General features: G+C 40.0%; 1 protein-coding gene across 2 annotated transcripts in view; it reads left to right on the forward strand.

Moving 5' to 3' along the window:
- Positions 1 to 12,332: 12,332 nt before the first annotated feature.
- ptpro (protein tyrosine phosphatase receptor type O) overlaps positions 12,333 to 25,243 on the forward strand; it is a 100,200-nt gene continuing 87,289 nt past the window's right edge. For both annotated transcript variants that reach the window (XM_063004789.1, XM_063004795.1), the window contains exon 1: positions 12,333 to 12,705. In XM_063004789.1, coding sequence (XP_062860859.1) covers positions 12,658 to 12,705 — 48 coding nt within the window. In that variant the 5' untranslated portion in view covers positions 12,333 to 12,657. The remainder of the gene's footprint in view (positions 12,706 to 25,243) is intronic.

Here is a 25,243-nt window from a genome sequence, read left to right on the forward strand (position 1 = left end):
TACATATGCCAAAACAAATTTACAAACACTGGGTACCCAAGCACTTGTAAATTTGTTTTGCTTTCGTTGTAAATTTGTTTTTGTTTTTTTGTAATTTTGTTTTCTGAAATGTAAATTTGTTTTGCACTTCTCGGCCACCGTAGTGTTGTGATAATTTGTTTGTTGTAGTTGTAATAACTTATTGTATGTTTTAATTCTTGTTTTAGTTGATGTAAGGTGACCTTGAGTGTCATGAAAGGCGCCAATAAATAAAATGTATTATTATTATTATTATTAAATTGCTCCAAAACAAGTTGTATTTTATCAAGTGTAACCCACATTACACACTACAACTTTTATATTTACAATTTTGCTTTGAATTACATAATAAAAAACAGATTTTTATTCATAACTTCAATAGCATTTAAAGTATTCTGCATATTGATAACTTCAATAGCTTTTAAAATATTCAGCATATTAATAACTTCAATAGCTTTTAAAATATTCATTAAATTGCTTCAAGACAAGCTGTATTTTATCAAGTGTAACCCACATTACACACTACAACTCTTATATTGACACTTTTACCCTGTATTACATAATAAAAAACAGATTTTTATTCATAACTTCAATAGCATTTAAAGTATACAGCATATTAATAACTTTAATAATTTTTTTAACTATTCATCAAATTGCTCCAAAACAAGTTGTATTTTATCAAGTGTAACCCACATTACACACTACAACTCTTATACTGAAACTTTTACCTTGTATTAAAAAATACAAAGCAGATTTTTATTCATAACTTCAGTAGCATTTACAGTATTCAGCATATTGATAACTTCAATAGCTTTTTCAATATTCAGCAAATTTCTCCAAAGCAAGTTGTATTTTATCAAGTGTAACCCACATTACACACTACAACTCATACAGTGGGGCCAAAAAGTATTTAGTCAGCCACTGATTGTGGAGGTTCTCCTACTTAGAAAGATGAGAGAGGTCTGTAATTTTCATCATAGGTACACTTCAACTATGAGAGACAAAATGAGAAAAAAAATCCAGGAAATCACATTGTAGGATTTTTAAAGAATTTATTTGTAAATTATGGTGGAAAATAAGTATTTGGTCAATAACAAAAGTTCAATTCAATACTTTGTAACATAACCTTTGTTGGCAATGACAGAGGTGAAACGTTTCCTGTAAGTCTTCACCAGGTTTGCACACACTGTAGCTGGTATTTTGGCCCATTCCTCCATGCAGATCTCCTCTAGAGCAGTGATGTTTTGGGGCTGTCGCTGGGCAACACGGACTCCACAAATTTTCTATGGGGTTGAGGTCTGGAGACTGGCTAGGCCACTCCAGGACCATGAAATGCTTTTTACGGAGCCACTCCTTCGTTGCCCGAGCGGTGTGTTTGGTATCATTGTCATGCTGGAAGACCCAGCCACGTTCCATCTTCAATGCTCTCACTGATGGAAGGAGGTTTTGGCTTAAAATCTCACGATACATGGCCCCGTTCATTCTTCCCTTAACATGGATCAGTCGTCCTGTCCCCTTTGCAGAAAAACAGCCCCAAAGCATGATGTTTCCACCCCCATGCTTCACAGTAGGTATGGTGTTCTTGGGATGCAACTCAGCCTCCAAACACGACGAGTTGAGTTTTTACCAAAAAGTTCCATTTTGGTTTCATCTGACCACATGATATTCTCCCAATCCTCTTCTGGATCATCCATATGCTCTCTGGCAAACTTCAGATGGGCCTGGACATGTACTGGCTTAAGCAGGGGGACACGCCTGGCACTGCAGGATTTGAGTCCCTCTCGGCGTAGTGTGTAACTGATGGTCCCTTTGTTACTTTGGTCCCAGCTCTCTGCAGGTCATTCATCAGGTCCCTCCGTGTAGTTCTGGGATTTTTGCTCACCGTTCTCATGATCATTTTGACCCCACGGGATGAGATCTTGACCCCAAGGGAGATTATCAATGGTCTTGTATGTCTTTCATTTTCTTACAATTGCTCCCACAGTTGATTTATTCACACCAACCTGCTTGCCTATTGTAGATTCACTCTTCCCAGCCTGGTGCAGGTCTACAATTTTCTTCCTGGTGTCCTTCGACAGCTCTTTGGTCTTGGCCATGGTTGAGTTTGGAGTCTGACTGTTTGAGGCTGTGGACAGGTGTCTTTTATACAGATAACGAGGTCAAACAGGTGCCATTAATACAGGTAACGAGTGGAGGACAGAAGAGCTTCTTAAAGAAGAAGTTACAGGTCTGTGAGAGCCAGAAATCTTGCTTGTTTGTGGGTGACCAAATACTTATTTTCCACCATAATTTACAAATAAATTCTTTAAAAATCCTACAATGTGATTTCCTGGATTTTTTTTTCTCATTTTGTCTCTCATAGTTGAAGTGTACCTATGATGAAAATTACAGACCTCTCTCATCTTTCTAAGTAGGAGAACCTGCACAATCAGTGGCTGACTAAATACTTTTTGGCCCCACTGTATACTGACACTTTTACCCTGTATTATGTAATAAAAAACAGTATGTATTTTATCAAGTGTAACCAACATTACACACTACAACTCTTATACTGACACTTTTACTCTGTATTACATAATAAAAAACAGATTTTTATTCATAACTTCAATAGCATTGAAAGTATTCAGCATATTAATAACTTCAATAGCTTTTAAAATATTCATCAAATTGCTCCAAAACAAATTGTATTTTATCAAATGGTAACCCACATTTAATACTACAACTCTTATACTAAAACTTTTACCCTGTATTACGTAATAAAAAACTTAACTAAAAAATAACTTCAATATCATTAAGGGGTGGTTTCCCGGACAGAGATTAAGCCTAGTCCTAGACTAAAACGACAAAACAAATAGATTACTTGCACTATGTCAATGAAGATCAGCGAGTACCACCAGCTAGACATGTTACTGCTGACAAGTCACTCGTTACTTAATTTTGATGACATTAGTTTTTGAGATTGTTTTAAAATGTACAACCCCAAATCAGAAAAAGTTTGGACAGTATGGAAAATGCAAATAATTAAAACACAGAGTTTCTTACATTTACTTTGGTTTTATTTGATGTGAGACAGGATGAACCTGAGATATTTCATGTTTTATCTGCTCAACTTTTATTTATTAATAAACATCCAGCACATGTTGCTCTAAGATCTTAATGTACTTTTCTGCATTAATGCTGCATCACAGAAGTGTAAATGACCTTTGCCAAGGGCACTGACACAGCCTCATACCATGACAGACCCTGGCACTGACACAGCCCCATACCATGACAGACCCTGGCTTTTGGACTTGTTGCTGATAACAGTCTGGATGGTCTTTTTCCTTTTTGGTCCAGAGCACTCTTTGGTCCGGAATCCATTTTTTCCAAAAAAAAGACCTGGAATGCTGATTCATCTGACCACAATACACATTTTCACTGTGTGATGGTCCATCCTAGATGCCTCCGAACCCAGAGAAGTCGACGCCGCTTCTGGACATGGTTAACATAAGGCTTCTTCTTTGCACAGTAAAGTTTTAAGTATCATTTGTGCATGTAACTCTGTATTGTAGTGCTTGATAAAGGTTTGATAAACTAATCCCTCACCCATGTGGTTATATCAGCTATTGTTGAGTGGCGGTTCTTGATGCAGTGCCGTCTGAGGGATGGAAGATCACGGGCGTTCAGCTTAAGCTTGCACCCTTGGCTTTTACGCACTGAAATTCATCCCGATTCCTTGAATTATTTGATATTATGCACTGTAGAGGGGAAAATATGCAAATCCCTTCCAATTCTTCTTTGATGTTCATTGTTTTTAAACATTTCAATAATTTTCTCACACATTTGTTGACAAACTTTGCTCATCAAAGACTCTCCTTTTCTGGATGCTGCAATCATCTGTTTACATCACCTGTTTGGAATCACATCATTATTTAGTTTTTTTTACCTCATTACTAAGTGGTGGCTAAGTGGCTAGCTCTGTTACCTCACAGCAAGAAGGTCCTGGGTTCGATCCTCAGGTGCGGCGGTCCGGGTCCTTTCTGTGTGGAGTTTGCATGTTCTCCCCGTGTCCGCGTGGGTTCTTTCCGGGAGCTCCGGTTTCCCCCCACAGTCCAAAGACGTGCAAGTGAGGTGAACTGGAGATACAAAATTGTCCATGACTGTGTTTGATATTACTTTGTGAATTAATGAACCTTGTGTGATGAGTAACTACCGTTCTTGTAATGAATGTAACCAAAGTGTAAAACATGACATTAAATAACAAACAATAAACAAACTAATAAACAAATTACTAGCCCTAAATTGCCCACATCCCAACTTTTTTGGAATGTGTTGCAGGCCTGAAATGCAGGAATGGAGGTATATTAAGAAATAAAATGAAGTTGAGCAGAAAAAACATGAACTTGGGTTTAAACTTGGGTTCAAACTGTAAGAAACTCTGTGTTTTTATTTTATTTGCATTTTTCATAGTCCCAACTTTTTCTGAAGTTTTTTGATCGCAGTTTCTTCTCTGCTGCCATGGCCATACTTATATTTGCTTCTCCAGTTTAATAAATTTTAAGCATTTTTGGATCCATTTCATGTTTTGTAGGCAGCTTTGCTCCACTTAATTCAGACTAGCACAGGTGGTTTTAAATTAAGCTAGTTTGGGACTCCATAGTCCAGGTGTTAGTAATCAGTAGTTAATCTGTGTTTCAGAAAGTCCTTTTTAAAGTCATGATTTACTATTCCAGACTAAGGCCTACTCCTTGCTTAAGTTAAACCCTGTCCGAGAAACCACCCCTATATGTAGTTATGTTAAAAGTATGTTAAAGTAACATTAAAACATTTTAAAATGTTTTTGGGTTTGTTCTTTAACTTGTAATAAATGTCTTGAGAATATTAAGAAAACTGACCAAAAAACTGACAAAATAACGTTGAAGGAACGTTCTAATAAAACATTTAAACAACCAAAATGGGACATTAAGGGAATGTTCAGAGGACCTCATTTAAAATGTTCTTAGAACATTCCAAGACAACGTTCCCAGAACGTTAAATTATGGTTGCAAATGAGGTTTAGGTAACGTTCTATGAAAAAAAACGTTCTGAGAACATCAAGAAAACTGGACAAAATAACGTTGAGGGAACATTCCAATGCAACGTTCCCACAACCATGTTTGAACGTTTGGGGAACGTTCTCAGAACGTAATTTTGTTAGCTGGGTACTCACAGGGTTAGGGTTAAATAACTTGTTGCCAGCTGAAACATAATCACCCATGCAGTAATTATCCAATGGGAGACTCTTACCTATTTGCTTAGTTAAATCCAGGTGGTGACCTGTTTTGGCCGGGCAGTGTGTTATTAATAATAATAGTTTGGTCTAGGTGCAAATGCAGCGGGCTGTGTTTCATTCTAACAACGCTAGATGGCAATAACACCATACACGATAGGCGAAAGGTAAATCATTCACTGTCTGTTTTACCACCGCTTTAATCTATTCAGGGTCGCGGTGGGTACAATTTACTGGGCGAAAGGCAGGAAAACACTAGCTCCAATTAACCTGACTGCAGGTCTTTGGACTGTGGGAGGAACTCCACACAGAAAGGACCAGGGGATCGAACCAAAGACGTTCTTGCTGTGACCGAGCCGCCCAACAGCATTAATGAACTCAGATCAAGTTAAATAACAAAGAAATAGTATTGATCAGGAATTGTGGGTTTATTTTAAAAGTCATTGTTATAAGTGTAATGTTGGGTTCGACTAATCTTACACCGACAGAGTAATAACGAAGGATTTATTATCTCAGGCTGCGTCCTAAACCGTATATTATGGTATTGTTTAATACGTCATAATAATGCAAATGATATTAATAAGTGTACTTTCAAGTACACCTCATGCTATTTAGATGAAATATGTAATACAGCAAGATGCGGTTCTAAGACCACGATGATCTTTGTTCACATACCATCACGTTTTGGTAACGCCCATGGTAAGCCACGCCCACCAGCTGTACAGCTCGAATGTGATTGGTTTACCCTTTTTAATGGGCTATTCCCTGTTGCCAGCACGCTGTGGCAGTTGAAATTTGTTACACACCATGCATAATCAGTACCTCTGTTAACGCTCGTTTTCTCTCACACATACACCCACGAACAAACTCACTCACACATTCTTACTTTCTCTGTCTGTGTTAAATAAATAATACGGACATTAAACGAGTTTAATGCTTTTATTTTTAACAATTCCCAACAGCTGACAGTCCAGTTTCATGTTTCTTTATTATCATTAATTTATCACTCATTACAAAACGGATAGTTCCGGTTCTAAAATGATTGGCTGAGCCGCGTTCGAAGCCGTTGTAAAATCCCCGATAAACGCACACCTATGACCACCTCACATCATTCCATATTAATACGCCACTGAATAGAAAAAGTTAATGTTATGTTCGCACTCATGTTGCCTAGCAACACTGTTAACACTGTTTTTATATTTTCTTCATTAATATTTGGTTTAGGGCAGGGGTGTCAAACTCATTTTGACCCAGAGTCACATCTGCATTACGGTGGCCCTCAAAGGGCCGATTGTAACGTATCCTGCTGTGATTGCAGTCTGCCTTTTAAGTCTTGTACAATTTGTTGTTTTTCTTGGAGGCTAAATTCTGTGTTTGGTGTCAAAATGGCAAATTTATACTGTGTATTTAAAATGTATATTACATTTATATTGTACTCCTTTACCACAGACACGGCCTCATAACACAAGAGACGTACTGTTTTTTCTTCTTGAAGCACAAACTTGTATTCACTTTCCCATCTTTTATTAAATTTCCTCCTTCTGCTTCCGTTTTCTCTTCTTGTACATTTTGTGATTATTTGTAAATATTTCTCAACATCACTTGTTGGAACATCACCTTAGTTAAACGCTGATGTGGAAACACTGCCATCTAGTGGATGCGGTCACTTTGCGTGTCACAAAATCGGCAGTTTATGTATGATTTTACAGTGTATTTTCAGTCAATCATACGTCTTTTAAGCTCTCTTTGGATTTGGCCCGCAGGCCTTGAGTTTGACACGTGTTTTAGGGGATTAAAATGAGGTGTGCTTAAGTTGATTGAAATGAAATTCAACACACTGAAATGGAATGGCTACCATACATGTTAATATGCTGAATGGAGTGGTCTCTTTTCCAGAGCTATACATACAATATGTATAGGAGTGGCTGCTGAAGGGTGTGCAGCTCACCGATGTTGGGTCCCGTGCCCTTCTGCACTGCTCAGTTTGGCCGGCAGATATGGTACAGATGAGGCATTCTGTGATTTGTCATTTCTCTTAAAGACAATTACCTGCGCATCGTAAATGTGCAATTTCCCAAGGTGAAAAGTCCTATATAATACAGCTTCTTCCTGTCCTCTTCACCAGCTCCTTGGTAGCACACCTGTCTTTTCTGAAGTCGTGATGCCAGATCAGTCACAATAAATGTGTTTCTATTTTGTGTTATTTAAACACTGGATGAGTGAAACCAATGTTGCATAGCAAATCTAACTAAACAACTACTATTAGTATCACATTAGTTTTACCAAAGGTCACTAAAGTTACAATATTGTCTATTTGAAATTGTCTCACTGACACAAACTAATATATGTATAAACTTACACACCTGGAGATGGTTAATATAAGGCTTTTTTTGTACAGTAATGTGCCATTTGTGAAAGTGGTTATATCAGTTATAAATAAAATTCTTGATGCAGTGCCATCTGAAGGATCAGAGATCACATGTATTTAGCATAGGCTTGCACCCATGTCCTTTACACACTGAAATTTCTCCAGATTTCTTGAATTGTTTAATGATGTTATGCACTGTAGAGGGAGATATTTTGCTGAACATTGTGTTTAAACATTTCAATAATTTTCTCAATCATTTGTTGACAAACTGGAGATCCTCTGCCCATCTTTGCTTCTCAAAGATCCGAGGATACTGCTTTTGTACCATATCATCTGTTAACATCACTTGTTTAAAATTACGTAATTATTTAGTTTGTTTACCTCATTAGTAAATTACTAAATTGCCCCATCTCAACTTTTTAGGAAATGTTTTACAGGCCTAAAATGCTAATGTTTATCGATATTATGTCTTATCCACTCATACCAGCACAACACACACTAACACACCACCACCATGTCAGTGTCACTGCAGTGCTGAGAATGATCCACCACCCAAATAATACCTGCTCTGTGGTGGTCCTGGGAGAGTCCTGACCATTGAAGAACAGCATGAAAGGGGGCTAACAAAGCATGCAGAGAAACAGATGGACTACAGTCAGTAATTGTAGCACTACGAAGTGCTTCTATATGGTAAGTGGAGCTGATAAAATGGACAATGTGTATAGAAACAAGGAGGTGGTTTTAATGTTATGGCTGATCGGTGTATACTGCATGTAACAAACTTCCATTTGATTTATTTTGATATGGTTTATGTATACTAACTGTCCTCAACCTGTGGCTAATGACACATTGACGTGCTACCTACAAACTTATACTACAGTCCTATTTTTACTTTACAATAGTAGCTGATTTGTATGTGGATGGGTGGCATGACTCCATAATCAAATAAAATATTTATTAAGATGTTTTTCCTATAAAACAAACTTGTGCAGGCACAGATAATCAAATCCTCAAGTGGTTTTAAAAACTGCATAATTTAAGTATAAAAAGAAGGAGCTGAAAATGGCTGATGGAACTTGCAAGGATATACAACAGTGTCAACAGCAAACTATACAATGGTCGTAGAGCTGGAAGTGGTCACACAGTCATAGGTGTACAGTAAGTACAGCAGGGGGCTCAGGATGCAGCCCTGGGGGGCAGGGTGAGGGTGGGTAAGATGCGTTTGCCTACTCACACAGCTTGTGGTCAGTCTGTCAGGAAGTTGAAGATTCAGTGACACAGGGATAATTGAAATCCAACTTCATGGTTAGTTTGGAAGGGATAATAGTGTTAAATGCTGAGCTGTAGTCAACAAACTGCATTTTAACATAATTACCCCTCTTAGCATCCAGATGAGTTAGTCTTCTGTGGAGCAGGTAGGTGACGACATCATCTGTAGAGCGGTTACGATGGTATGCAACCTGTTTGGGGAATATGGAGTCTAAAAGTGATGAGGTTATGACATCTATGACAAGCCCTTTAAACTCATGTTAGGGCTACTAGGCAGAAGTTATTTAAGCAGGCTGGCTGGGATTTCAGGAACAATGACGGGTTGTTTGAAGCATGTTGCTTTGGCCTTTACAGTCTACAGATCTAAACCCAGCTGAAAACCTATTAAGGATTTTCAACCAACATCATCAAAAAACTAACTAAGAAAATATGTTTTAACAGCACAGTAATTTGCTCCTGCAGTCTTTGAAGACTACCTACTACAGAACAGGTATTATTTGGGTGGTGGATCATTCTCAGCACTGCAGTGACACTGACATGGTGGTGGTGTGTTAGTGTGTGTTGTGCTGGTATGAGTGGATCAGACACAGCAGCGCTGATGGAGTTTTTAAACACCTCACTGTCACTGCTGGACTAAGAATAGTCCACCAACCAAAAATATCCAGCCAACAGCGCCCCGTGGGCTGCAATCTGTGACCACTGATGAAGGTCTAGAAGATGACCAAGTCAAACAGCAGCAATAGATGAGCGATCGTCTCTGACTTTACATCTGCAAGGTGGACCAACTAGGTAGGAGTGTCTAATAGAGTCTAATAGAGTGGACAGTGAGTGGACATGGTATTTAAAAACTCCAGCAGCGCTGCTGTGTCTGATCCACTTATACCAGCACAACACACACTAACACACCACCACCATGTTAGTGTCAGTGCAGTGCTGAGAATCATCCAGCACCTAAATAATACCTGCTCTGTGGTGGACCTGTAAAGTATGTAGAGAAACAGATGGACTACAGTCAGTAGTCGTAGAACTACAGAGTGCTCCTATATGATAAGTGGAGCTGATAAAATGGACAGTGAGTGGAGAAACAAGGAGGTGGTTTTAATGTTGTGGCTGATCGGTGTAAGTTGATGACTTATTAGAATCCTCTCTACTCAGGCAGCTGCCTATGTAGGCAGTAGACAGCAAGGCAGCTCACTAGGTTTTCGAACAGACCAGTGGAATTAATGCCAAAGAACACTAGAGATGTTCTGGCATCTTGTGATCATGTAGCAACTTGTCACCTGCCTTTATGTTGTACAGTGCATGTACAAGTTACATGTACTTATTAGGGTTTTAAAGAAGAGAGTGATTCCAGAGCCCTACTATAATATGAAGCACATGGGGGCAGCTTGGTAAAAAAGTTTGCAGAGAACACAGATAATATAGGGTGAATGGAGGCGGGGGAGGGGTTCCAATACATTAACCTTTCCACACATGGGTCAGGGTGTACAGTGTGTGTATACACCATCAATTCCACAATTGGGACAAACATCCATTAGAGTTCTGTAAAACCATTCTAAAAGTGCACAGACACACAACGAACAATGCGTGCAGGGCAGAATTAGGCCAATTTCCTTTTATTATAAACATACAGAGAAGAGCAATCAACTTCTGGAAACATCTAAACGAGAGCGACCCCCAATCTTATCATTATAAAGCCCTGAAACACCAAGAGTTGAGCAAACATACTAGTCCCCTCATCCAACTGGTCCTGAGTCACTGCACCGATACACCACTAACACACACTAACACAATAGAGACTAAGGAACAGGAGAAATCTGCAAACCCAATTAGAATAAACCAAATTACACAAAGACTCAGAACTAAATATCTGAATTATTGGGAAACTGAAACTAAAGCTCAAAGTAAAATGCAGTGTTATTTGGCCCTAAACAGACACTACAGTACAGCACATTATCTGAGCACAGTATCTGACCATAAATTAAGAAACACCTTAACGAGGTACAGACTGAGCGCACACGACCTGGCCGTGGAGACGAGGCGACACACCCGGTCCTGGCTGCCCCGGGAGAAGAGGTTGTGCCAGCACTGCACTCTCAGTACAGTAGAGACGGAGCTGCACTTCCTCACCCAGTGTACCAAGTACCACCACACCCGGGCCTAATTCTTCCCCAACTTTACCTCCCTCCCAGACCCCGACAAACTGCCCCACCAACTGGGGGGGCACAGAGAGAGCTGCACACTAGCAGCACTCTATACACACACACCTGCCACCAGGTGAGGGACAGTGGGTGACCATGTCTCATACACACACACACACACACACAAACTGATCGTTATTACTACCTCATTACTGTAAATATTGTAGCGTCGCCACTGGGGGGCCGGCACAGGCTTTTACCCAGAAAGCCTTGCGGCCATGGTATCCAGGCTTACCGTAGCCGTGTAGCCCAGTGTTGGGGATGGGTTGGCTGCGGTAAGGACTGGATAGGCAGCTCTATGTTTGTCTGTCTGTTGTGTGAATGTCTATGTGTATGAATGGTTGTCTTTAAATAACCATCTGGCGGCCCCGACGCCCCTCCCTTGATACTTGCCAGCGCCACATTGGTGTCAGAAGTGGGATTGTGGTGTTTGGGTGGCTCTGGTGGTTCGATGGGCCAATATGCCCGATCTGTCCGAGTGCGCTGGCCCCGGGGTTGCTGCAGGGGCATGGTAGGCCAGGTGCAGCGGGGGGTGGAAACGGCGGCTCGGCAGTGTAATGGGGTGCGGTCCGGACATGGAGTCACCCAGTGAACGCTGGTGAGTAGGTCACCGGGACGGTTGACCTTTGGGGAGGGGGCTGTGTAGCGTCGCCACTGCGGGGCCGGCACGGGCTTTACCCAGAAAGCCTTGCGGCCGTGGTATCCAGGCTTACCGTAGCCGTGTAGCCCAGTGTTGGGGATGGGTTGGCTGCGGTAAGGGCTGGATAGGCAGCTCTATGTTTGTCTGTCTGTTGTGTGAATGTCTATGTGTATGAATGGTTGTCTTTAAAATAACCATCTGGCGGCCCCGACACCCCTCCCTTGATACTTGCCGGCGCCACAATATTATAATTTTTTTTGTTATTATTTTGCACTGTTTTTATTAATATTTTATTCTATTTTATATTTTTTGCACATGTAACTGTTTTGTATATTTTTGTTCTTATTGTTATTTTTATTATTTCTCTGTAACTGAGCTTTTTGTCATGCCAATAAAGCTTCTTTTGAGTTTGAGTTTGAGAGTGTGGTTCACACACTGTAATCAAGCTGGAATAAAGAGGGGCGAACGAGGCGTCTAACTTGAGTTGCGCCGCCCCACCCCCCTCACGCCTGTCAATCACTTTTCCTCAGAATCAGCTGTCCAATGGGGATCAAGAGGCGGGGCTTATGAAGAAAAGAGAGAGAGCGAGGGAGAACGTTGTTCATCGGGTCCGTGCTGTGGCTACTCTCTTGTACTGAATTACCATGGTCGGTTTCTTTAATGCACTGACGTGCTACACTTTCTAACCTCGAAACCCTATTCGGACTTTAAAAAACACACATGGACGGAATACTAGCTTTCTGACCGAGGGACGGAGTCGGGAAAGAGTCGCATAGTGGTGGAGAGCCGTGCGCTTCTTTGCGCGACAAAGAAAGAGAGTGAGCGCCGAGCTGATGCTGCTGCGTGAAAAAATCTCCATTGTCGAACAGAAAAAGCGCCGTTTAGCTGAAGCTCTACTTTAAGCCCGACAAATATGACTTCAACACTGCCTTACGTTCTTTTTCTCATCCTCAGCATCCAGGTAAGTGACCATCTTTTTCTTACTTGCATGCCCCCCTCCTCACTCAGCCGACTTGGGGAAGCCATATGCCCCCGTCTGTCTAGTTTACCCTCTGCTAGCAATCTCTTTTTCAACGAACATTTCCCCCCTCACTCACTCGGTGCATAATTCCACTAATTCTGTCTACTTAAACATCTCACAAAGCATATTATTCCCCACAGCCAACGCTAATAAAACGCTCTAACACATTAGGTTGATATTTCTCCAGGCGAAATTGGGTCATTCAGCTGGAGCTTATCTGTAGTGATGGCTGTGTATGCTCCTGCCACTGCAATCTACAATAGAGCTAGAATTCTAACACAGTCCCCTTTGTGAGAAACAGCACTGAACATAAAGGTCTCCTTCATTTCCACATCAGCCTCAGCCTTACAGCATCACATAGACCTGATCATGTGCAGAATGAACTGCTTTCGGCTCTAAACTAGCTCATATGCTCATTTCACAAACTGCAGATTTCACATGCTTATGAACATGGGCCCAATAAATAGTCATTTCATCAGTACATCAATACATACATCTTTTTTAGGGTGCATGGGATGATTACATAGTGGACATGGTGTCAATCCATTTCAAAACATTCTCTCACTTAGCAAACTACCTATTGTGTTTTGACTTGGATATAGGGGCAATATAGAACAGCCAATCCACCTACTGTCATTTGTACAAAGTATGAGCAAACCAAAATCCCACCTAATACTGGAGGAGCCCACTTAAATACTCCTCAGGAGATATCAGGATCATACCCAGAATTGTAATCCAACATTAGGCTGAATTTGGGTCAGTAAAAACTAAAAATCTGTGTTCTGTATAAAATATATAAGTTATAGAATATGACCAGTTGGATATTTCCATTTTCAAAGCTTAGGCATACATCTACACGCTTTAACACAGGAAAATTAATGGAACCAACCAAATGTGGGGAAGACATGCTGGACAATTGAATAAAATAATAATAATATGATAATAAACATAACAATAATAAGAAATATAGTATAGAAAAATAATCATATTTCATCATATGTATGTATGGGGTAAATGAACACACTAAAAACAAACAGTCATTAATTTCAATACATAAAGTCAACAGCGGTTCATGAACATCTGTCTGGATCAGCTTTAATACCAGTGTTTCAGTTTAGATCAGGAAATCCCTAAAATGCACTATTTGATCTTTTACTTAAAAAATCCATATCAAATATATATTTTTAAGAGTAATTTGGGGTGCACTAATTCTGTCCATATTCAGACACCCTTATTTTTAATCAACTGACTCTTTGCAATATCACATACGCAATAGTAACCGGCTTTATAATATCCACATGTAGGATCATTGTCTTATCAGCTAACACCAACACTCGCACAACATGAAATTTTGAAGTGGATTACTTCAAAAAATCCAACAATAAATCCAATTCAGTGCTGACCTATCGTTTCAGGCCAGTTTTGGCCCAGATACTGATACTCTGTGGTATGTGGAGCACTCTTATCCAGTGTTTATTTTTCAGCCCACAATTGCTTATAGACAACATTGAACACTGCCTGCTTCAAATAGTCAAATAAAGAATCACATCCAAAGACAAGTTTGCATCATTTATCCCTAAATTAGATCCCTAGATTAGAATGTATTGCCATGCAATGTAAGTACATGTATAAGTCATGCAAAACATCACATGCACAATAGCAGCAGACTTTTAGAAAGTTTGTGTTTCATGTTCCTGTGCACAGTTGTTGTATTGTCAGGTTATAACATATTTTTACTATGTAACTATAACATAGTTATGCTTATGGTATAACATTTGTCATTGGATCATCTGCAAAAAACTGTCAAATCCAAATTGATCCCAAACCAAGCTTTCAGTCAGTTTTAGCTATTTAATGATAATCTGTTTTTGAGAAAAGCATCTGTATACCATGAGAGTATAATGTGGCTATATTATACTACCACAAGTGCCCCCACTTTTCGAGACTTAAATTGTCAGTAGTTTTCTTTGTTATTTCTTCTTTATTCATGTATTCTCTTTAATAGAATAGAACAGACAAGTTTTGCCACAATAAACCTCACTGTAATATTAGATTTGCATGAAATATATTCTAAATTCAAAACATTTTACCGACGTCCACTTACATTTGTCATGGTTTTCTGTTCAAAGGCTTTTAGAAATAAAGCATGATTTAAAATATGGAAAATATCCTAAATAAAAATTACTTATTGAAAAGGTTTTGCATCTGTTTTTTTAAGAAATGCACAGTTCCTTCTCTCATTCTAAATATTAGAATTAGATTTAGAATGCCTTTATTTGTTATATATATTTGTCATGTCATACAGACGTACAGTACAATGAAATTGCATTGCATATCCCAGCTTGTTTGGAAGCTGGGGTCCGAGCGCAGGGTCAGCCACCATATGGCCCCTGGAGCAGAGAGAGTTAACGGCCTTGCTCAAGGACCCAACAGTGGCTACATGGCAGAGCTGGGATTCGAACCCTCAACCTTTCAATTGGTATCCCAAAACTACCACTGTCCCAGAAATGATACAGATATTATATTTCTGAAGATCTGATTTAATATCACTGTCCCTAAAGTACCTAAAAACACTTATTGAAAGCAAGCTGTAGAAAATCCCAAAGGCATCAGTGTCATGTTATGAAATAGTCTTCTTAACACAACTAGTTTTTACCAGTGTTACGACATAAAATGCATTAGAGTATGTTTAAAGCTGATGCCTCCATACATTCCTATGCATGATCATAGGGTCGTTGTTTCCTGTACAGATTCACATTGAATTGTCATCTTATGTTTCTTTACTGCAATCAGTTGACAAGCTTTAGTCTTACTGTTGCAACTCTTATGACTTTGTAACAAAACGAATGAATGAATCACATTCTATTAAAGCCACCTGTCTTCCTACGGTGACATCATTTTTTACCATCACGCCTGAGCATGGTATCCATGGTCACAGAGCTTCATGAATGAGCCGGACATTAATAATCAAGTTCCCACCAGAGCACATAGTTTCTTGTGAATCATTTGTGGGTTTTACGGAAGATGACAGTTTTACAGAAAACTGATATGCATGTGGTTGCTGTGAATGCTTTCAGGAGCTCTACTTTTCTTGTCTAACAGAAAAGCTGTGGTCATTTGAAACCAATTTCTTTTTGTTCATGATGATTAGTGCATATTATGCATCATGCAGACCTGACATGCTTGTACATTTTTGGCTGTGCTTTTACTTCTTACTACTAGGAAATGGTTTCAGTAGAACATTGTCTCTTTGGTAGAAAGTTCATGGACTGGAAGCATAGAATGTCTGTTAGGTTAAGTCCATCCAGGTCAGATTGTTTGCCAAATGGCATAATTTTAAAGTAAATGGGCCACAGCATCACAGTATAAGGCTGTTTGGTTCTGTTTGTCCTTTTAATATGCAGTCAGCAAAAAATGTTCAGCCATAACATTAAAACCACCTCCTTGTTTCTACACTCACTGTCCACTTTATCAGCTCCACTTACCATATAGAAGCACTTTGTAGTTCTACAATTACTGACTGTAGTCCATCTGTTTCTCTGCATACTTTTTTAACCTGCTTTTACTCTGTTCTTCAACGGTCAGGACCACTACAGAGTAGGTATTATTTAGGTGGATCATTCTCAGCACTGCAGTGACACTGACATGGTGGGTGGTGTGTTAGTGTGTGCTGAGCTGGTATGAGTGGATCAGACACAGCAGTACTGCTGGAGTTTTTAAATACCGTGTCCACTCTATTAGACACTCCTACCTAGTTGGTCCACCTTGTAGATGTAAAGTCAGAGACGATCAGTCATCTATTGCTGCTGTTTGAGTTGGTCATCTTCTAGACCTTCATCAGTGGTTACAGGACGCTGCCCATGGGGCGCTGTTGGCTGGATATTTTTGGTTGGTGGACTATTCTCAGTCCAGCAGTGACAGTGAGGTGTTTAAAAACTCCCATCAGTGCTGCTTTGTCTGATCCACTCATACCAGCACAACTCACACTAACACACCACCACCATGTTCAATGGTGTCAATTCAGTGCTGAGAATGACCCACCACCCAAATAATACCTACTCTGTAGTGGTACTGGGAGAGACCTGACCATTAAAGAACAGCATGAAAGGGGGCTAACAAAGCATGCAGAGAAAAAGATGGACTACAGTCAGTAATTGTAGAACTACAAAGTGCTCCTATATGGTAAGTGAAGCTGATAAAATGGACAGTATGTGTAGAAACAAGGAGGTGGTTTTAATGTTATGGCTGATCGGTGTAACTACCATGATTCATATGCTTTTAGATAATATGCAAAGCAGTGGCAGGAAAATAGTTCCCTATAATGAATTTATTATACTTGAATTGTCTTGATTAGTTGACTGCTTGGTGGTTTTTGTATGTGCGTTATATGAGACCCTGTGTTTTAATCAGTATTCTTTTCATTCGTTTAGTTCACTAGAGGCAGCATTACTAAGGTTAAATGTTCTGTGGACTCATTGAACTGAGGGAATATGCAGAGGTGTGAAACTTAGATGTTGATTTGAAGCCAGTCAATTCATCTAAAAGCCAAAAGCTGTACCGGTGCTCATGAACTGTGAAACGCTGTCAAACTGGCAGACATTCAAATTAGTGCATTTGTTCAATTAATGAATCTTCCTAAGACAACAGACATTTCCATGCAAAAGTCAAACTCACCATGAAATATTAAATTAATAGTCATCTTTTAACTGCTTACTTAGGATTATAACAAAGTTTCAGTTATATTACATAACATTACATACATCTGCCCCCAGCTATTTACAGTTATTGTTTAGCATTGATAATTTGCACTGAACTCATGTTTGTCTTCTGTAATAAAATACTCCAGCTTTTACTGTTAAGAGTGGAGGAATTGCTCATCTAATGTGTTTATTTCACACTCTTTCACCGTCAAATCTAATCAGAACCAGCATTTAATTTACAAAATTGAATAATTAGGTTCTGTATGACAGTGCCTGTTGGGTAAATGTATTAAACTTGAAAAAAAATGTTGCTTTTATAGTTGTCCTGACACATTTTAGACACTTAGTCATTTGAGTTATTTCAACAACATGGCTGTGTTCCCAAAAGCTGGATACTGTTTACAAAGCTTTATTGTGTTCACAGTTTTGTTTAGAGTTTTGGATTAAGATTAGTGATGTCAATGATTACCAGGTTAACCAATAACTAACACAGTAGTTATTGTTCTACAGTATTATTGCTGTTGGTTAAAAATGTCTTTTAAATTGGCCACTCAGGTGGTGCAGCGGTAAAAACACACGCTAGAACCAGAGCTGGGATCTCAAATACATCGTATTGAATCTCAGCTCTGCCTGCCGGCTAGGCTGAGCGACCACATGAACAACGATTGGCCTGTTGTTCAGATATGGGCGGGATTAAGCCGGATAGGGTCTCTCTCATAACTAATGCAATTACGACCTCTGCTGGCTGATTGATGGCACCTGCACAGAGATGAGAAAAGAGTGCTTCGTACACAGTGCTAGCATGTCAATATAACATCTCCGTGTACCGAATACGGTTACATTCACTGACAAGCCCGAACTTGCAAAAAAAACCACACTTGTGCAAGTTTATACAATATAATATTATCTGTGTGTGTGTGTGTGTGTCGCGCTCACTCTTCGCGATACTAAAAGTGTTTCGGATTTAAATTCCGACTATAAACAGTTTTTATTATGACTAATTAATTCCCCGTACTGATGTGAAGCAGAATGGGTGTATTACAGCCGATAAGAACGCCGCAAAAATGAAAACATATAAAACATATATATAATGGCTCCCAGAGATGCGACTCGGTTCATTTGAAAGAGCCGTTCAATAGAATCAGATCGCTCGCGAACGACCCATTACTAACAGAGAGACGTGCGCACCCACATTTTCTGAAGACGTTATGACGGTATGAAAATCGGCAATATCGCCCAACCCTAATTCCAGATCTTTTTTCGGAAGAAATGAATGTCATGTTCTCTGGACCAAAGACATAAAGGACTCTTTAGCAAACAGTGATTTGTCATGGTATGGGGCTGTGTCAGTGCCCTTGGCAAAGGTAATTTACATTTCTGTGATGGCAGCATTAATGCAGAAAAGTACATTGAGATTTTAAAGCAACATATGCTGCCTTTAAGACATCAAGGACGTCCATGCACTTTTCAACAAGACAATGTAAAACCACATGCTGCACACATTACAAAAGCATGACTGTGAAAGAAGAGGGTACGAGTACTGGACTGACCTGCCTGCAGTCCTGACCTGTCCCCAGTAAAGAATGTGTGGAGAATTTTGAAACGCCTGTATTGTTGCACACCTTAAGATGTGTTTGCAGAAAGAATAGGACAAAATAAAACCTGAAACGTTTAATCACTTGGTCTCCATGGTGTCAGAAATTCTTCACCATCCCAACTTTTTGTGGAGTGTGTTGCAGGCCTAAAATGCAGGAACCGAAGAGTAGAACTTCTTAGATTGGCTGCTTTGAATTGTGGCTGTCCACCTTGTCCAGTGTGTTTTCCTGTGTTGCGGCTAGTATTTTCATGTAGTGTAAATAATTAAGGATAATATTTTCAGTTCTGTAATATCCCATAGTGAGTTTTTAATATCCTGTACTGTGAGTTTTAATTTTGCATTATTATTTTTAGTGCCGCACAAAGAAATAAGGATGCAGCATTTCTTGATATGTGCCATATAAATAAGTTATTAGTTTGTATTAGTTGTATGGTGTTTATAGGTTTGTAATGCCATTCTCTTTCCTTGTTATATTTGACCTTGCTATGCTTGTTTGCCAGTGTTGGTGGTTACTGGGAGAAAAAAGGAAATTGGCTTAAAATATTACCACAGACTCTGAATTTTACCGATTCATTCTTAGGAGGGCAAAGCAGCAGTTCTAATCTCTTAATGATTTGTTTATGTTATTGTATAGGACTGAAAACTTGAGACAATGTCTATTGTAAAAAGCTATTAAAAAGTGATTTAGTTTGAAATTTGGCCTAAAACATTCTAATCTATAGAATGGCCTCACCTTAATAAGCTTATATATAATAAGCAGTGATCCTATTTTGACACCAAGAAAGCTACTGGATGTTTTGATGGCATTTCTTGCACTGTTTCTGCAAAAATGTAAAATATATGCCACAGCAAAATAGTGCTAGTTTTCCTGATTTATTTTATTAAAACTGAATTGTAATAAGGACGTCTTTTAGTTTATTTTCAAATGTAAAACCAAATTTTGCTCTATTCACTTTAAAATATTCAGAGCATAATTTTTGGTTATCACAAACCTGTCATATTGAATTTGGGTGACTTTGGATGTCAGATGTTTACAATTAAAGATGGATTAAAGGGGGATTAGTTGATTAGTGAATTACTTTTTACTATTTACATTAAGATAATTATTTGTGAACATTTACACTAATTATTAAAGTACAATTTACATTTTTTACATGTATACCCCTTTCTATTATGTTCAATCTGCACATGATATTTCTCCTGGAGCACTGCACACACTTTTTGATGTGATATTTTTATATACACCGATCAGCCAAAACATTAAAACCACCTCCTTGTTTCTACACTCACTGTCCATTTTATCAGCTCCACTTACCATATAGAAGCACTTCGTAGTTCTACAATTACTGACTGTAGTCCATCTGTTTCTCTGCATGCTTTGTTAGCCCCCTTTCATGCTGTTCTTCAATAGTCAGGACTCTCCCAGGACCACTACAGAGCAGGTATTATTTAGGTGGTGGATCATTCTCAGCACTGCAGTGACACTAACATGGTGGTGGTGTGTTAGTGTGTGTTGTGCTGGTATGAGTGGATAAGACACAGCAGTGCTGCTGGAGTTTTTAAACACCTCACTGTCACTGCTGGACTGAGAATAGTCCACCAACCAAAAAAATCCAGCCAACAGCACCCCTTGGGCAGCGCCCTGTGCCCACTGATGAAGGTCTAGAAGATGACCAACTCAAACAGCAGCAATGGATGAGCGATCGTCTCTGACTTTACAACTACACGGACCTAGGTGCGGAGTGTCTAATGGAGTGGACAGGGAATGACCATCCCTAAACCGGGGAGGGGGCCTAAGAGTACATCTCTCACCATTTTACAACGCCGTAATAGCAGCTATACCCCAATCATGTGTGAAAGGCACACATGACCATTGTAATTAATGGTCATTGTGATTTGCATATAGACCTGATCACCGGTTCCATTGTTATGCAAATCGGCTGCATATAAGGTTGGGGTATCCACCACCAGCCCAGATTGAAGAAGTCACTTGGATTGAGTGGTGAAACGTATCTCTACAACAAACTTGTGTCCAGATGAACTGATTCAACTTGTGTGAAACAATGCAAATAGATATTTAAATATGTAAAGTAAAACCTGTAAATAAATATTAAAATTACTGGGGAGAGGGGCGCCCAGGTGGTGCAGTGGGACATTCCATGAGCACACCAGCGCCGAGATTCTGAACTCCTCGGTTCGAAACTCGGCGTTGCCACCGGTCGGCTGGGCACCATCTAGCGGGCATAATTGGCAGTGCCTGCAGCAGACACTGCAGACACTAATTGGACACCGTGTCTGTTAGGGGACGGGATGACCGGACTCCGTGGGTGGGGTCTTCCAATGCTGTGCAAGGACCCTGATTAGCAGATAGAGGCGTCTGTGCAGAATGCATGGGCGAAAAGAAGGGGTCCGCTAGGACTGTGCACGTGTCGGAGGAGACGTGAGCAGCAACATACCCTCATCGAATGCAATCAGGGATCCCCCAGCAGCGGAAGACAGATTAAATACACTAAATCCGGAAAAGATGGGAGAAAAATGGCATAAATAAATAGAGAAAATTTTTTTATTTACCTTATGTGGTAGAGATGATTTTTTTTGCCGTGAATTGCAAAAATTAAGTTTAAAACATCGAGAAAAGGGGAGAATAAAGCAAACATCTCGGCAAAACAAAGCCAATTACTTACGTAAACAGAGACATGCGCCAGCTAGCGGAATATTACTAAACTACTGGTCTTGGTACGCTTCTCGTGGGAATTTTAAACTACCAGACCGGGCATTCGGTTTTCCAGATTTTGTCCGTTAAATCAGAAATCAGTTAAATATGCATGCACGTCTGCACAGTGTTATGTTTCCAGGGTTGGCGTGGCTTGGGGTGGTGGGACCCAATGTGATGTTCTTTTATGAGGCCCAAAATCCCTAGCAGCTTCCCTATCTGGGGGAAACGAATGTACATAGCGGGTCCACATTTAAGGAAGAGAATATGTATGCTTCTCCTGAAATTCCCCCAGCCAAACATTATTTCTGGCTCGGATATTGTAACGTATCCACCTGCCATATAGTTGTTGGATATTGTAACGTACCCACCTGTCAGGGGATGTGAACTACATTTAATGCCCACCTGCCAAGTCCCTATTTCAGTTGTCTACAGTGTCTGAGCTTCACTGAACTTTCCCTTAGCAGTGAGATGGCTTCAAATGCTTGCTTTGTTGACCACCTTGCCACTGGCTCATTGATGTTGTTGTGTTATGTGTCCGTCACCTCCACAGTATGTGAGGCTTTCTTTTGATATTTTTCTGTGATCTTAGCTGGTGCCCTTTTATCATGTTGCAACGTGCATTAGTGTAGCAGTCAGCCTTAATCATGTTTTGGTGCTGCTAGTTTTATAGAGTTCCTGTGTGGCCACTGTCTTGTGGATTGAGTAGCTGATGTTCAGTTGGCTTTCATTTGTTTTATTTCCTTATATTATAGCCACTTATTATTTTAATAATAATAAGTGGAGTTTTAGCCACTGCATTCTACCTTGGTAAAGTATCCTGCATTTGGGTTCATTACCCTGTTCGAGTTACAGGGGTTGGACAAAATAACTGAAACACCTGTCATTTTAGTGTGGGAGGTTTCATGGCTAAATTGGACCAGTCTGGTGGCCAATCTTCATTAATTGCACATTGCACCAGTAAGAGCAGAGTGTGAAGGTTCAATTAGCAGGGTAAGAGCACAGTTTTGCTCAAAATATTGCAATGCACACAACATTATGGGTGACATACCAGAGTTCAAAAGAGGACAAATTGTTGGTGCACGTCTTGCTGGCGCATCTGTGACCAAGACAGCAAGTCTTTGTGATGTATCAAGAGCCACGGTATCCAGGGTAATGTCAGCACACCACCAAGAAGGACAAACCACATCCAACAGGATTAACTGTGGACGCAAGAGGAAGCTGTCTGAAAGGGATGTTCGGGTGCTAACCCGGATTGTATCCAAAAAACATAAAACCACGGCTGCCCAAATCACGGCAGAATTAAATGTGCACCTCAACTCTCCTGTTTCCACCAGAACTGTCCGTCGGGAGCTCCACAGGGTCAATATACACGGCCGGGCTGCTATAGCCAAACCTTTGGTCACTCGTGCCAATGCCAAACGTCGGTTTCAATGGTGCAAGGAGCGCAAATCTTGGGCTGTGGACAATGTGAAACATGTATTGTTCTCTGATGAGTCCACCTTTACTGTTTTCCCCACATCCGGGAGAGTTACTGTGTGGAGAAGCCCCAAAGAAGCGTACCACCCAGACTGTTGCATGCCCAGAGTGAAGCATGGGGGTGGATCAGTGATGGTTTGGGCTGCCATATCATGGCATTCCCTTGGCCCAATACTTGTGCTAGATGGGCGCGTCACTGCCAAGGACTACCGAACCATTCTGGAGGACCATGTGCATCCAATGGCGGTGCCGTGTATCAGGATGACAATGCACCAATACACACAGCAAGACTGGTGAAAGATTGGTTTGATGAACATGAAAGTGAAGTTGAACATCTCCCATGGCCTGCACAGTCACCAGATCTAAATATTATTGAGCCACTTTGGGGTGTTTTGGAGAAGCGAGTCAGGAAACGTTTTCCTCCACCAGCATCACGTAGTGACCTGGCCACTATCCTGCAAGAAGAATGGCTTAAAATCCCTCTGACCACTGTGCAGGACTTGTATATGTCATTTCCAAGACGAATTGATGCTGTATTGGCCGCAAAAGGAGGCCCTACACCATACTAATAAATTATTGTGGTCTAAAACCAGGTGTTTCAGTTATTTTGTCTAACCCCTGTATATCTAACAGGTATTTTATTTAAGGTGTTTTATAGTTTGAAATGTCTACACCAACTGTTGTAACGATACACCACAAGACAGTTAAAAACCGATTCACATGTGTAACGATTCAAATCGATTTACATGTATAATGAATCGATATTCACTTTAAACAGCAGAGGGCACTGGCGCTATTCACCTCGCCTGGTTGACGTCACTAAAGGGTTGCCAGGTTTGGAATATTCCAGCCGTATTACCCCGGGGGGGGGGGTTGGGGGGGGGTGTTGTTGCAGACGTCTCTCTGTTAGTAATGGGTCGTTCGCGAGTGATCCGATTCTATTGAATGGCTCTTTCAAATGAACCGAGTCGCATCTCTGGGAGCCATTATATACAGTGGGGGAAATAAGTATTTGATCCCCTGCTGATTTTGTAAGTTTACCCCCTTACAAAGACTTGAACAGTCTATAATTTTTATGGAAGGTTTATTTTAACAGCGAGAGACAGAATATCAACACAAAATCCAGAAAAAAAACATTAAATAAAAGTTATAAATTAATTTGTATTTAATTAAGGGAAATAATTATTTGATCCCCTACCAACCAGCAAGAATTCTGACCCCCCAGGGCTCTAGACTAACGTTTTGCACTGGTTGCACTGGTGCACCTAACTTTTTTTCTTAGGTGCACCAGCACAAAAGTTAGGTGCACCCAAATTTTCGACCGCATCGCATTTAACACCGCAGTTTTACAGGTTCACTTTTTTTTTTTTTTTTTTAAATCACTGTCCATACAGGCAATATTGACTTGGAAATAACTAACAATCTGGTCAACATGGCCTCGTCTGATGATCTGTTTGCTGCTGCCTGACAATGAAGGGCAGTGGGGAGAGGGGACACTCGGGCAGTGCATTTATCGCGGCATGTAATGTGTTTTATAGATGCATTGGGCTTTTTCAGCCTTTCAATTCGAAATGTATTAGAACCAGTCACAAATATACTATTGCCGGCCACTGTCTTCTTTACAGTTAATTATAGTATTACAGACTAATTATAGCACACTTATAAAAATTATAAAAATAATAGAGTAAATGTGTATGTATGTGTGTATATCTATTTATATGTGTGTGTATATTTAAAATTATATGTATATGTTTGTGTGTGTGTTAGAGTGTAATCTTAAATGCAGTGCATTATATTATCGGCTTTACTGGATCTTTTACACAGATTCCCAAAATCGCTTGCGGTGCACTCACTGCGTATTTTGACTACATGTATTGTAATATATTTTGGTCTTTTAGTTATTTTTATATTTTACTTAACGAAAATATTGTCGTGTTTTTACTTTCACTATCGCGGCACTTTAACGCTAGCATTAGCCCCTTGCTACTG

The sequence above is a fragment of the Trichomycterus rosablanca genome, chromosome 1 (assembly GCF_030014385.1).
Source record: "Trichomycterus rosablanca isolate fTriRos1 chromosome 1, fTriRos1.hap1, whole genome shotgun sequence".
NCBI classification, from domain to species: domain Eukaryota; kingdom Metazoa; phylum Chordata; class Actinopteri; order Siluriformes; family Trichomycteridae; genus Trichomycterus; species Trichomycterus rosablanca.